The sequence below is a fragment of the Moschus berezovskii genome, chromosome 4, assembly GCF_049115385.1.
Source record: "Moschus berezovskii isolate FMDL1 chromosome 4, NW_MosBer_1.0, whole genome shotgun sequence".
Lineage (NCBI taxonomy): Eukaryota > Metazoa > Chordata > Mammalia > Artiodactyla > Moschidae > Moschus > Moschus berezovskii.
In genome coordinates, this window is record NC_142463.1 from 29,834,661 (window position 1) to 29,850,242 (window position 15,582).

General features: G+C 38.5%; 1 protein-coding gene across 3 annotated transcripts in view; it reads right to left on the bottom strand.

Annotated features, from left to right (window-relative positions):
• USP24 (ubiquitin specific peptidase 24) overlaps positions 1-15,582 on the bottom strand; it is a 140,481-nt gene that overhangs the window by 27,440 nt on the left and 97,459 nt on the right. For all 3 annotated transcript variants that reach the window (XM_088835328.1, XM_055403730.2, XM_088835329.1), the window contains 12 exons: positions 14,034-14,095; positions 11,706-11,897; positions 10,619-10,736; positions 8,313-8,457; positions 5,766-5,885; positions 5,006-5,131; positions 4,283-4,381; positions 2,778-2,860; positions 2,258-2,399; positions 1,925-2,044; positions 1,320-1,540; positions 736-860 (listed from right to left, as the gene is read on the bottom strand). In XM_088835328.1, the coding sequence (XP_088691454.1) occupies positions 736-860; positions 1,320-1,540; positions 1,925-2,044; positions 2,258-2,399; positions 2,778-2,860; positions 4,283-4,381; positions 5,006-5,131; positions 5,766-5,885; positions 8,313-8,457; positions 10,619-10,736; positions 11,706-11,897; positions 14,034-14,095 (1,553 nt within the window). The remainder of the gene's footprint in view (positions 1-735; positions 861-1,319; positions 1,541-1,924; positions 2,045-2,257; positions 2,400-2,777; positions 2,861-4,282; positions 4,382-5,005; positions 5,132-5,765; positions 5,886-8,312; positions 8,458-10,618; positions 10,737-11,705; positions 11,898-14,033; positions 14,096-15,582) is intronic.

The following is a 15,582-nucleotide window of genomic DNA, read 5'->3' on the forward strand; positions in this document are numbered from 1 at the left end:
TATAATTGGCCTCACTTAACCATTTCTGCACAAAATAGCCAAATCCAGGTAAATTTTGGCAAAGGTACTATATTCAGCCAATAAAGGTTGCTACCTTTAGATACATGACTACCATGGTCTGGTATCAAGATCTAATATCGTGGATCTCACACAGGGGGAAAATTTTAAATGCCCCTAGACTATTTTAAAGTCAGGTATAAAAAATGCCAAGGTTTCTTCAAATAGTAAATTCTGATGGGATTCTGTCAAGTACTTTTATGTTTTTTCTCCTGGGGGCGGGGGCTGTGGAAAGATTCGTTTGCCACACTGCATAACAAATACAGCCTTAAAAACACAGGTGCTAAAAATATCTTCTCTATTAATCATATATCTCTACATAAGTGAAAAGGAAATTTGAACATTTTAGTGGACAACTTCTTCTGAAACTATTTTTAAGGTTGAAATTCTTTCAAGTTGTTCTTTAATATTCATTTCTCACACTTAACTTACTCCTTACCCTAGGACTGTTGTAAAGAATAAAAAAAAATTAAAAAAAAAATTGTAAGCAGCTTGAACCTTCTCACTCTGGCTATCAAGGAGTTTGTGGATCTACATGGCTAGAGCAGCTGTAAGTAAAAAAAATAAATAAATAAAATTGGTTCTGTTTTTATATAAAAAATACTGCTTTCAATTTGATAGAAAAGTACACATTAAAAAATAAAACCAATGGAAAAATATAAATTTGTGAAAACTTACTTTGATCATAAACTTTTGGTCTATATTCTCCTCCAAAGCATTCATACTCCAGGGTCTCATCATTAAGGTCAAATTCTTCTATAACTGTGTCATTAAATTTATACCACTTTCCTTTTCCACATCCCCTAGAGTACAGATTTGATAAAACAAACATGAGGTTAAAAAATCAAACTTCCATCCCCAGCATTCATCTCTATGTATCGTCTATAAATACAGAAGGTAATTACCATTTGAAAACACCTGAGAAAAACACAGCAAAAGTTACTTCAATTTTTTAAACAACTTTTCAGAATAAAGGGATAAAACAGTTGCAACAAGTTTTAAAAATCCAATATGGGAAATAAGATCAAAGAGCAATGTGAAAGCTTCTGCTCTACATAAGGGTAAGTGTGAGCGGAAGACAGACACAGGCGGGCAAGGGGAGTGAAGGAAGGAAACAGGGGGATAGCGAGTGCACGGAAGAGAGACAGGAGGGTGGGAGGGGAGCAGAGGAAGGAAACAGGAGGGCGGGGGAGCAGAGGCGAGGAAAAGCATGGCAGGAGGAGAGACTGCTGCAAGGGTGGAGTGGTGTGAGAACCGCCTACCGCCTATCTTTGATGAAGGAATAGTAGTGGCCCGCATGCGCCTGCCCACTATGTACAATGACACCGACAAGTTCATAGTTTTCTGTGAGGGCAACTTTTTTCCGTGGAGATCCTCCACCTCCTTGATCTGTACTTCGCCCGTTTTCACCAACTTCGGAAGATGAATCTTGGCGAGCCATTCCTGAAACTGTGTAAGGCTCCATGTTTAGCATCCAGGGAAACTATTTAAAAGCAAAAACAGCACATTAATGATGGTTAGCAACATACAGGGCCACAACCCACTGAATTCTGTACAAACAAGAGGGATGTGTTTTCCTAATTTAAGCAAGGAATACCCTCCAACTCAAGCACACAATCTCAGAACGGCTCACAGGTCTGGGAAAGTATAAGCAGTCTCCTGTTTGAGCATTAAGGAAAGTCTTCCTCTTCTGTCACTAGGATGCCTTCTAGATACGAAGGTTATTGTCCAGAGATCTGCCTGTGCCACTAGGAGCAGCAGCTTAAGACCTGGGGCTGTGTACTTCTCAGAATGCTAAGGTTAAAAGGAAACAATAAAGAGAGTGCAGTAATAATGGTTATTAAAATACTAGGGAAACAAAAGTTACCCTTATCTGTTCATCGTATTTAATGGAGCGTCCACTCTCCCAGTCAAATCCAAATCTCATCAGGTGAATGACCAAGACACTAGGTAACGATTTAATACAGGTCCTTTTCACTGTTGTTCTCTAAAGAGAAGCAAAACCCAATTATTTCCATGGAGATGATAAAACATCAAAGTAATTAATACAGAGGTCATAGATTTGTATAGGGATTTCCCATCTGTGTGAACACAAGTCATGACACAATATAATGGAAGTAACAACAGGAGGTTAAAACTAATCTTACATAAAACATAAAAAAAAATTAAACCTATTTTTTTAGAAGGGCAAATGTAATACCTTTTCTTTACACTTTTCACAGTAATATGCATTACTTCCCTCGAGAACTTCTCCTCTAACAAACTGGTCCAAAGAAATTTCCAAACTCTGACAGGAAGTAACTCCTAGATTGAGAGCCATGAAAGCTTCTTCACGTTCGTATCTTGAATAGCAAACAACAGAAAAACCATGATCAACAATGGAATGAAAAAATTTTGAAGTTACCACAATAATTGAGACTAAACCTAGAACTACATTCATAATCAGTGTAATTAACACATACCTTCCCTCATCCTTCTAAAAGTAAACTACCAAATAAAAACGCCAAATTTTGACTACTTAGAACTGCTTAAAATTAAGGATTTCAACAAAGGAACTTTTAGAAATGAAACCAAAGAAATTTAATTCTTAAAACATATATGGATCTATTAGGAGATATATCTGCAAGCTTCTCAATGAATAAAAAATCTACACCATATTAGAAGAATCATTCAAAAAGGGTGATGGTTATTTTTTTGATGTCAGTGTTATTTTCACTAACCTGTGAGGACAGTCTTTACAGATTTTCTGATCAGAATAGATGCCCTGAAAAGTATTCTTAAAGATCTGGTCTCTCCCCATTTTCTGTTGAAATACAAAATTAAAATTTCAGTTGACACCTTTAGAACTTTCAGGTTATTTATGCAGAATTTTATCTAGACCTAAGCTAAAGCATTGGCTATGGTTTTTCCCGTGGTCATGTATGGATGTGAGAGTTGGACTATGAAGAAAGCTGATTGCCGAAGAATTAATGCTTTTGAACTGTGGTGCTGGAGAAGACTCTTGAGAGTCCCTTGGACTGCAAGGAGATCCAACCAGTCCATTCCAAAGGAGATCAATCCTGGGTGTTCATTGGAAGGACTGATGCTAAAGCTGAAACTCCAATACTTTGGCCACCTCATGTGACGAGTTGACTCACTGGAAAAGAGTCTGATGACAGGAGGGATTGGGGGTGGGAGGAGACAGGAACGACAGAGAATGAGATGGCTGGATGGCATCACCGACTCGATGGACATGAGTTTGAGTGAACTCCGGGAGTTGGTGATGGACAGGGAGGCCTGGCGTGCTGTGAATCATGCAGTCGCAAAGAGTCGGACATGACTGAGCGACTGAACTGAACTGAAGCTAAGGCATAGATTTAAATTTACCCAACAAAATAAAATTAGACGGCTTGGTAGTTTAAGCTGGGAACTAATGAAAGAATTACAACCCGTAGACCCACTGTCAGAGTAACGGAAATAATCAGAAAAGGAAGAGCAGAGCCGTCAGCCACACTGACAAGGACGGCACTCTCCATGATGATCTGAGTCCTTCTCCCCCTGCCACAGTTACCAAGCTAGTAGTAACTCTCCATGACTTCTTCTTTTTTCTTGTGGATAGAACGCTACAAATTTATAAGTTATTTTATTTTGGGCCCCCTGCAGTAGAAGCAGAGTCCTAACCACTGGATCATCAGAGAAATCCCTGTATTATTTTTTTTTAAAAAGAAACAGGTAACTTGTGCCTTCTGATGAGAGGAGAGGTATTGCTGGCAGTGACGGGAGGCTGGCTGTGTCTTAGAAGGCAACACCACTTAGGAAGTTTGTGACATGTTTTACTGGGTAGAGGTAGGAAGCTCTGGGTCACGTAACCACAAATGACTTCTGAATCTGGTTCTTGCATTCTCTTTGACAAAGCAAGACAGCTCTGTGCGGAGCATCGGTTCACTGCTGCCAGCCGTACTGCTCTGAGGCAAGGTTGCTTCAATGCATACACATAGTGTGCAGCTACAAATAGTTATTATTATGGGATACAGGTTAAGAATTATATACAAGTGCCAGATGAATTAAGAAAATAAACCTATAATCTATAGTGTTCTGTATATTCTGATATTCAAACCCAGATGAAATTAACTACAGTTGTGGTGTTAAAGATACTCACTTTCTGATTTGTAATCCCAAATTCTAAAGCACTGTTCTCATGCTAGACTTTGAGTGAATGAGAGGGAAACATGCAAATTTTTTCTACCTTGAGATACTCATCCATCTGATCGATGAGACTGGTGAAGAATTCATATGCATCCTGCTGTTCTCTCACATAAAGTTCTTTGTTCCACATCTTGAAAATCTATGTAACAAGAATTAAATACCTTGTTGAAGGAAAAATAGCAATTTCTGAATATGGTAGAAAAGGAATGCGAGAGAGTCCTTAAATGCTTCTAAAACTCAGGTTCACTATTAGGATATAAAAGTTTTTACTGATGTGAGATTAGCTTGCACTCAGCCATCTATGTTTTTCCTCAGTCTCTTTATAATAATAAGTGTATGAAACCATACAGGGTGAGATTTAAGGTCAAGGAACAGACAGTTTCTCTCTTAGAAACTATCCAACCTATGGGGGAAATATAAGGCAAACCATAATACAGCAATGCTTTAAAAGAATATTCTTTATTAGTGAAATTGACATATGTTCAGAGGAATAATTTGAACAAATATTTCAAACAGATAAGTAAGAATAAAGGGAAACAGCTCAAACAATTAAGACTAGCAAATCTCTAGAAATTATATAAATGACTATTCTCAACATTCTAATCACTTGAAGAAAAATGGTAAAGATATTTCTTTTATAGGTTCTTGGCAATGGCATTGGTCTAGAGTTAATAAACAAGAGATAGTTATCATTAGAGAAAGAATGTTGCCACATTCCAAATAGCTAACATCTTTCAATCTAAAGAGTTATTTGGTGAAATACCTTCCAAAAGTTCTCAGGTACATAGTACTGTAGTTTGCTTTCCATCAAATGCCCAAAGAGAGACTGTACTTGGTAGAATACACTATCATCTGGATTGTCCGTGTCATCATCCACTGAAAGTAATGACTAAAAAGAAATTAAATGTATTAAATTAGAAATACTCAACCACTTTCAGAAAACCTTGATTTCAATACTGCAAGTACCCACGCTGTTCTTTCAGAATGACATGTGTGTAGCTGTGGCTACAACTCTGCGTATGTTTAGCTTCAACACTTCTAGCTACTATAACAATGAATAAATCATCTCTGAGCTTCTGTTTGGTTATGAAAAACTGAAACTAATAATACCAGGATCTTTACAAGAAATAAGTATGACATAATGACACAGAATATTCTCAAAACTATTTACTGCTATATCATAACCTACTAGTAGATTATTACAAAATGCAAATGATAGAGTCTAAATATTTCTAAAACAGAAGAAACATTAATAGCTTTATGGGATAGAATTTGAGAATAATTTTAGGAGTTAAAAAAATCACATTAGGTCAAATTCGTCTGTCAAACAGGCAGTATAAGACCTCAGCAGATTTATAAAAGTTCATGACTATGAACAACGTCATCTATACAGACTTCAGAAGCTACTACAGAATCTCTAATTATGTCTAGTTTTAGTAAACCCCAAAATGCAATATATGAATATGGAACAGTTCTCAGGCCACATGTTTATGAAACTAAACAGAAAAGAGGAAGGCAATCACCTCTGGGAGGCCAGGTTGCATATACAGCTGCTGGAAGACTGCATTCATGTAACACGTAGCACCACCATTTCTCAGCCCCACAAACCCTGAGCTGGACCTGCTATCCACAGGGGGAAGGTACTAGGAAAGAAAGGAGTAGAAACCGCAGAGACAGAGTTAGCATCTCGGCCACCAGCAGACTTCCTCACAGCTATGTCAGATTTCCCAGAGGAAAAGAGAGAAACTTGCAAATGTATCCATCCGGTGTGTCAACAAGCTATGGTAGCAAACCCATGTCCACAAAGCATCTCTACAGATGCCATGCAATTCTAAAGCGACTATCTTAGTGTTTCCATTTAGTTCCTAAAATACCTCTCATATATGAAGCGTGCATTTGCATATTCACTATGTAGTCATGCATTTAGTCACCTTATTATCATTCAACAAATACTTCTTTAGAGTACCCTGCGCCAGGGATATGAGAGAGCAGAAATATATTTGGTCTTTAACCTCAAGGAGCCTACATTATACAGTAGGGTAGACATTTTTTTAAAATATTGTACATATTTTCAAACTGAGATAGTACTTTGAAAAGCAGGAAGGGTTCTGTGAAGCGTTTACTATGAAGAATCCTAACATGTCTGGATGGTCAAGGAAGGCTCATACTCCTTCTCTTACTTTCTGAGAAGGTAACATTCTTCTACCGAACTTCCTCTAATAAGCATGCAATTAAAAAAATATGTAAATATGTAGCATTTTACTTAAGGATGTTTTGCAATAGTGCAGATTCTAGCACAGTTTTTCTAGGTAGAAATCATTTAGAAAAGGCATCCTGAATAAAGTTCTACATGGCACTTCTCCAAGTGAAAAAGGATACTGCAGTGACACACCCTGAAACGTGATTACAGTAGAATTTGGTGTGAATGCTATGACCAGAACCATATTTTATCTGCATATATCAAGTACCTGCATCCATGTAATAACTAACAAACTAACAAGACCCTGGAGGTCTTCTGGACTGAAAGGAATTGCTAAATATCATATAGTTTTCATTAACATTCAACATATACTTAGAGCAAGGTGATTTTTATGATCTAATTAACACTGTAATTTATTTGCAGTCCAAAGCACAGATTAAAAAAAAAGTTGCAAAACAAGAAAAAACTGGCTTATAACAGTGCTAAAAGTGTATTTATATGACAAATATTTTCTTGATTATGCTGATATAAACCCTGGCTTACTAAAGTAAGATTGTCATTTTAATCTGATTACTAAATACATGTAAAACTTAAAGCATAGCATAAAATAAATAGTTCATACCAAAACAGCTTCCAATTTATGCACACATTTCACTCTGCAAGTACTATTTCCTCTATTCAGAACACCTGTTCTCACTTCTTTCCCTGCCTAACTGTTTCACAGTACTCAGCTCAGGCATCCAAAGGGGTGAGACTGCCTCCGCATGTTAGTGGAGGGTGCTTTAGAAGTGTCCTCCTGCTCTTGGCCTGGTGCTCCAGGGCACCTATCTGCAGCTAGTTTCCCTCTTGGAGATGTTGACATGGCTTCTCCTGTCTGCAGTGACTTTCCCACCTTGCCTCAATTGGCTCACTACTGTTAAGAGCTCTATTCTAAATGCCATAATTTCTAATAAGTGTTCTAAACTACCACCATCTGGTGTCAAAGGGCCTCTGTTATCAGAGCATTCAGGATACACCTCTATCTAAGCGCTGGAATCACATCTTCATTTCTGAGCTCCAAAAGCCTACAGCGCCTCAATGCATGGTAAACTCAATAAATCCTAGTTGAATTTAAGTGGATACAGACTAGATTGTGCCAGAGCCAGTGTTTGTTTGAGTTTGTAGCTCTAGTGCCTGTCACTGTACCAAGCATAATTTCTCAAAAAATAGGTTGAAATGCTAGTTTATACTGTGAATAATTATCACTTGACTTAAAAATGTCAAAAGTCAAATGTCAAAAAGTCCCTTTATTTGGGACTTCCCTTGTAGCCCAGCAATGAAGAATCTGCCTGCCAAAGCAGAAGACATGGGTTCGATCCCTGGTCTGGGGAAGATTCCACAAGACTAGTGGCAACTGGGCCCGTGAGCCACAACTACTGAAGTCAGTGCTCTAGAGCCTGGGAGCTGCAACTACTGAGCCCATGCTCCATAACTCCTGAAGCCCATGTGCCTAGAGCCTGGCTCCATAGCAAGAGAAGTCACTGCAGTGAAAAGTCTGTGCACTGCAACTAGAGAGTAGCCCCCACTTGGCCACAACTAGAGAAAGCCCTTGGGTAGCAACAAAGACCCAGAGCAGCCAAAAATAATTAAGTAAATAAAGAGTAAAAATTAATAAGTCTTCTTTTTTTTAATTAAAAGGGTACCATTTAGTTATGTATTAGGATAATACGCTATAGATTATAGCTAATTTGAGTATGTGAACATGATAAGCAAAGGAATAACACTGACTTTCTTTGTGACTAGGATAAAGCAAACACAGTTTTAAAATACTACGTTTAAACAAGAGCTCATTCTAAAAACAATTAAGTGCATCAAGGTCTAGAAAACTTACATCAAACTCCTTGGTAAGAGCAGGATCAGGTTGATGATGCATAGAAAGTAGTTCTTTTGTAATAATTTGAAGATTTGAAGGTGAGCTATCAGCCAGCATGACAAGGACTTCGTAGGCTGCCAATCGGCTATTCACTGTACTACACCTAAAAACAAAAGACACAAGTGAATTTCAACAGTGAATAGCTTACTTAAGTCACTTAATAAATTAAACCAACATTTGAAATGAAAATATAAAAGGTGCAATCTCTAAAACAGGGTTAAGTCAGAACCCAGGAATCTAGTGGGAGGTGATCAGGTAACAAAGGAAGAGACCATGAACAGAGGAAGGATGATTATGATTTAGAGCTAAATATCTTCTTGGCCTGATGATAAAGTAGCAAATCTTTCCATTATGACTGCAGAATACTCTTATCTAAGGGATGGATTAGCAAGAATATAAAGAGTTTGAAAACTTTACCAAAAAATAATATGGAAACAACTATCTTTCAATCAAAATAGGAAGAAAAGTTTTTGTAGATATTACCCTGAAATTCAAATATCTACATGGCAGAAAGCTATACAAATCAGAACAGATGCCCATAAACATCAAGGATACTAGTCAACTTTCTATTTTGCTGAAAGTGTGGAGACAGAAATAGCTTGCCAAGTCAGTGTGTTTATAAAGTGACAGTGAAAGATAACTAGCAAGCATTCTGCAGGAAACCAAAGGCTTCTTTACTACTCCCCTTTAGCAGAAATCATTTGGGGGATGGACAGTAATTTCTCACTGTCACCTAAGTCAACCTTGCATTTCTTAGGAGGTCACAGGTTAGGAAGGATACACAGAAAAGAGGACATCCAACCTCTGAGAGAAACAGTTATGGAATGGAGTGCAGGAGATGTGTTCAAGAAGGAGCTGAGGGGCATGGAGATCAGAACTGCGTCAGGCACTGAGGATACAGGCCATGGACCTGGCACTATCCTCTGCTGCTTAACTTCATTTCTGGGTTGCAAAGGACAGGTAAAGAAGGAACAGAAGGTACCATACATATAAATCTATATATACATTAAGAAGTTCTTTTGTTGGTGCGATACAAGAATAGTATTACTTGTGAAGAAAGTTTCTGTGTATTTTAAATCTCTTGCTGGCTTTAGAATTTAGGTGGGTGTGAGTCACTGTGATAAATGAATACCATTCAGTACACCAGGGAGCGGCGAAACAAAATGTTTCCTTTTCTATTCAAGGTACTGTATATGATTTAAAATCAACTTCTTGTTGATGGATGCATTACTTTTATAATAATAAATACAAATGGAAGGATTCATGAAAAAAAATTTTCAGTGAAAACTGCTGAATATTTGTTTTCTCTGTTCACTGAAAACTGAGACAGTCACGTGTTTCCACTGCTTTAACAAAAGACTCTTGCAGACCTAGCACCAAATCTTCCAGAACAAGACTAGGGCAGGGGTAAGGACTGGGGTCACACTGTGAAGGACACCCCAAGAGTTTTAATGAAGATTACCTAAAACAGATTTTGCTAATAAGGAATTTCTAGATAGAGAAATATCTATACATGATAAGACACCTCTTAAGATTTCATAAAATATTGCTTATTTTGCCTTGCCCATTTCAATAACTACTGAAATTGTATTGGAATTTTTTTCACTGGTTAAATACCAAATCCTCAGTTTCTTCAGGATTATCCCAATTAACTCTGATTTTCATGAGAAAAGAACAAAGTAAGTTAGGTTGAGAGCAAACAAGATGGCAGCTTATAGCTGCATCCTCCTTTCTCCAACAGCATAAATAGCACCCATGCAGGGTCAACACTGTGAAAGGATCTTCCAAATTACTACCCATAAAAACTGACACAAAATTGGATTTTAAAATTACCACTGTAGTAAATCACTATCAGTTTTAATTATCAGGACACAGTCAATACTCAGGAAATTGCAGGGTTCATGCACTAGAGCACCAACGCTTTTCTCCTCACAGAATCCCTCAAGACTCAGAGCCTAATTTACTCTGGAAGCAATTCTTAAAACCTCAGTTTCTCTCGGAATTTGTTTCTGATCAAACGAACATTCTTACTCTTCCATCCTGATGACAGTATCAGTACTAGCATACTTGCTCAGCAATACTATGTGCCAGCAGGCTTTATCCTAAGCCCCCTTACATGCATTTCTTTATACAGAGGGTAATATTTTACAAGCTACACACACTCACAAGATGGAAGACAGACTCCAAGTTAAGAAAATCTTTTTGGACTAAAGTTTCGAATTAGAATTTTTACCAAAACTGAACACAACGTGCATTTTCCATACTTTGGATGAAAGTCCTGTTGACTGATGGCGGCACTGCCAGCTGGAGAATGACTATTTAAAATAATTCTAGAAGCTCGGAAAAGGAAGTCATCTAATAATGGTTTAATGAGTGATGAACCTGGAACAGAGCATAATATTCATGTTGAGGATGAACACACATTTAATTCAAAGATCCTGTCTTGCACTTTCATATCAGAGCAGCGAAGGACCTGCGGCCACCCAGTGGCAGGACGCTCAATCTACTTGACGCTTATTTTTTGAGCATTTACAGTAGCTGGCAAAGCTCTGTGGGGCAACAGGGCGGGGATGGGGGGGAGAGTCAGGGAACAGGATACAAAGATAGACAAGTGCAGGTACCTTCCTTTAAGAGCTGACAATAGAGGGAAAGGAGCTATACTTTCACTTAAGGAACACAAATGCCAAGAACACCGCAAGGCAGATAGTTTGGGTGAATAATGTACTTTATTCTGGGCATAGGGGGAGTCCACATAAAAGGTCTGAAAACTTAAAAAATCTTTAGGTAAAAATGATGTGTCCCATCTCACCCTTGTTTAGGATCACTCTTTTCTATGTATCCCCAGTAGCCAAGAAAATTTTTATAAAACTTAGTTTGTGTGATAGAAGTGATAATCAACATTTTGATTTGCTTTCTGAATATAATTTATAACTGAATATGCTTTTACAAATTATATATGTATCCCACCACCCAGGGGGCGGTGGTTGGGGCCTGCCTCTCCAGACAAGAATAATCTGTAAAAGGGGTAAGATTCACAATAGACCATATTTTATAAAGTATGTAACTGTAAAAAAGAGAAAAATCTATGATTTATTATTTTTTTGTTACTAATAAGTTACATGATCCAACTATTTTGAATACTATAAAATTCTCTATATGGTTTAATCACACAGATAAAATACACCTTATATTGGTTAGCCACTAAAATTCCAGACAATCTCCTATTGTCTGAAAGGTCAGTTCTCTATGGAACACTTAGCACCTGTCTTATGCTCCCAATTTCACACAACACTATGGCAATACCTGAGCACTGAGGTACTCTGTCACATGATAAGATGAAGTAATAATTACCAAGCATTTCTTTTTCTGCCCCACAGAGTGAAAGAAGGGTCTTGATGAGCCGTAAGTGTCCTGCCAATAAGATGTTGTCTGCTTCACTGGTCTCACATTCAGCTGTGCGATTGGGTTCAAAGTTATCCAGCCAGGTAATCTCATCTTCAAGCATGGTAGCTGGGCTGATTCTTAACTGCTCCATTTCTGAAGCTAAGATAGAAAAACAAGACAAAACAAAAAACACCCCATTTTGAATAAAGAAGGATTTCTTTTCATAGAGTCAAAATCCTGAATTAAAGTCATCAAGCAGAGACAAGTCTCAATCTTGCATCTGACAGATTAAAGAAATCGTCACTGATGAACAGCAACTGCCCAGGGGACTGTGAAGGCTCACACATGTCTGTTCCTTCCCTGCCTCCTCCTCTCAGTCACAGATCAAACGGCCCTGAGTGCATCCTCTGTGGGTCATGGTGCTCGTGCTGGGGATTCAAGCTGAAGGGGACAATCCTTGCTCCGAAGAAGCTCCTGTTTGGTGGGTGTGAGCAGATGTCCCAGGGAAGGAACCCTTCCAGAGCAGGAAGTGGTCAGTCAAGGGGTGAGAGGAAAGCCAGTGGTCTCGGAGTGTTGCCTAGGGAGTGGCGAGCTCTGTGGAGGACACAGGGGTCCACAGCGGGCGGCAGGATCCAGGCTTCCAGACAACGGGCCACCCTTGAGAGAACTGTTCTGCTCTTTTGAATTTAGTATTTTGCTTTCCCCTCCAAACAAGGATTGAAAATAAGATTCCACAGTGGAAGCTGGGACTAGCAGGGTAAGCAGGAGTGGTCAAACTCTCTTCTCGGTGCACTGTGGCCACAGGCAAGCAGGACCCCATGGGGTGAGGTAGGAATATATTTCAGGCTACACTTTCCTGGTTTCCTCATTCACAAAATGGGGCTATCGCCTACACTGCAGGGCGCTGTGTGCAAAGGGCCTAGTACAGGCACTGGTATACAGACAAACTCCCAAAATGGCAAAGACTGCTCATTTCAAAACATATTCCCACTCTGCCTTCAGTATCAATGAAGGGATCTTGGATCCCTTACTCAATGGCTCAATGGCACAGAAAAGGCCTCCACTAATAACCTGTTCATGCATTCTGAGGATGTACGAGTCCAGCCAATTCATGAGTCCAGTTCTCAGGCAGCAAAACCGAATACCCTCTGTTAAGTCCAAACCACAAAGCAAACCTTTTCGGGCTGCTGCCTAATTCAACACTGGAAGCTTGGTTGAAATATGCAGTGTAAGGCTATATGGACATGTAGTCCATCCACTTCTCTAGACAGCATAGGTCTTATTCCTGAATTAAGACACAGACTGCATCACCTCAGGTTCCAGCGAAACCAATGACCACAGTGCTCAGGGTACTCTGTCCTCAGCTTTTGAGGGGCACTCATGAAACCCAGGATGGTGTCTGCTTTAGGGATGCTGCTGAGGTTTCTTAGTCGCTCTCCCTTTATTTGTCCGTTACCTGAAGATCTTTGTGTTAAGTTTCTTTTAGGTTCTGTGTTTCTTTTGAGAAACCATTCTGTTTCTTCCTCTAGGGTACTGAGAACAACCGAAGAAATTCAATTCCCTTTTTACCTTTGTCCTCCAGGAACCTCACAACCTAATTCTGCATATACACAAGGTATTTTTTTAACCTCCTGGGCTTGACATTTTCCAATCAATGCTTTTGTTGATCCTGACTTTCATTTTATTTATATTTATTATAAATCTTCCCTATAAGCTTTGTGTAAAGGGTAGGAAATAAAATTAAACTCTTGATTGGAACAACTAAAATTCAGAGCATTCCAACATGTATTTGCATTATATAAGAGTAAGTACAGATGACTGAAATCTAAACACTCTAACAACAGTGTTTCTAACAATGATATGCAAGTCACCTAACACTAAACAATTACCTGACTTCCATCATTCACTTCTATTACTATCAACATATCATAACAGAGCTTCCCTCTTTCCTTCAAACCTTCCAAAGTGTCAGAATTGGCTGTAATGGAGAGAAAGACTCTTCCTAACAATTCTGTATCACTATGATTAAATTATGCGCCTTTGACAATTTTTAATATCAACAAATCAAAATACATTAATGGTTGGACATATTATAGGAGAAGAGCTAATTGGTACATGGGGTTACATACTATTGTAAAATATTTTCAAGAGAATAAAATTCAACTTCAAACAATAATCATAAAGTTGTTTATATCTCAAATATATTAAGTCAGATTTAGAAATGTCTGTTTGGCTTTCTTTTCTAGTTCTTTTCAACCCCTTCCCTGACATAAATCAGTTAAGACATCTACTTACTTGTCAGATCATCTAATAATTGGCACCTCAGATCGAAATACTCCATGCACTGGGATAACAGTCTGAAAAAAAGATTTGAATTATTAAAAAGAGGCTGATTTGAAAATTTAAAAAATTACTTATAAGTTAATGAAACAGATGAATAAGATAACCTTCCTAAGCATAAAATAACTACATTAATTCAACTTAAGTATTTCAGCAAGACACACATTAGTGATTTACTTATACAGATATAATACAGGAATAATAGTGGAAAGAGAAGACACTCACTAAATCTATCACAGTTTGTAATGATGTACACACTGACTGTATACATAATCCACTGTTACATTCACTGCTCAAATATTAACTGATACACACTAAGCACCTACTGCATGCTTGGAACTGTTTTAGGGGACCAATGAACAAGAAACAATGGAGACAGACAGCAGATGAAAAATACACACATATGTCAATTGGTGAAAGAGCTAAGAAGCAAAATAAAGTGGATAAAAGAAGAAAGAGAAAGGTAAATTCTTTTTTCTAAGATGACCAATGAAGCTTTTTTTTTTTGGCAATTATAGTAAAGAAGAGTATAGGTTTACATTTTAAAGTAAGGCGTTCAGTTCAGTTCAGTCGCTCAGTCGTGTCCGACTCTCCGCGACCCCGTAAATCACAGCACGCCAGGCCTCCCTATCCATCACCAACTCCCGGAGTTCACTCAAACTCATGTCCCCAGAGTCGGTGATGCCATCCAGCCATCTAATTCTCAGTCGTCCCCTTCTCCTCCCGCCCCCAACCCTTCCCAGCATCAGAGTCTTTTCCAGTGAGTCAACTCGTTGCATGAGGTGGCCAAAGTATTGCAGTTTCAGCTTTAGCATCAGTCCTTCCAATGAACACCCAGGATCGATCTCCCTTAGAATGGACTGGTTGGATCTCCTTGCGGTACCTTACTTTTAATCCTGGCTCCACTATTTATGGCTCAGACAGTAAAGAATCTGCCTGCAATGAGAGACCTAGATTTGATACCCTGGAGAAGGGAATGGCTATCAACTCCAGTATTCTTGACTGGAGAATTTCATGGACAGAGGAGTCTGGTGGGCTACAGTCCATAGGGTTGCTGAGTGACTAACACTTTCATTTTCCACTACTTAACAGTTGGGTGTCCAGGGACGATGTATTTCAGTTTTCTTAGTTTTCTGATTTCTAAATGTTTACCAGAGTATTCGAAATAGACATGCACACATATATACAAACAGAAAGGGCTCAAGAATGCACTAATGATGAAACTACAAATGAACCAAGAATTATGATTATTAAAAAAATGGGGATAATACAACTGCCAAACTCATTTGGCTACTGTGAACATTACAGGATAAATATATGCAAAGAATTTAGCATACTGTGGGGCACATAATCAGCCCATAACTGCTATTATCACCATTACTATAGTTTATACTTAAGCACAATAGCTTATTACTTGGAAATGGCTTACACATTTTAACTAAAGATACACTGAGCTTGCTGCTGCTGCTGCTGCTAAGTCACTTCAGTCGTGTCCGACTCTGTG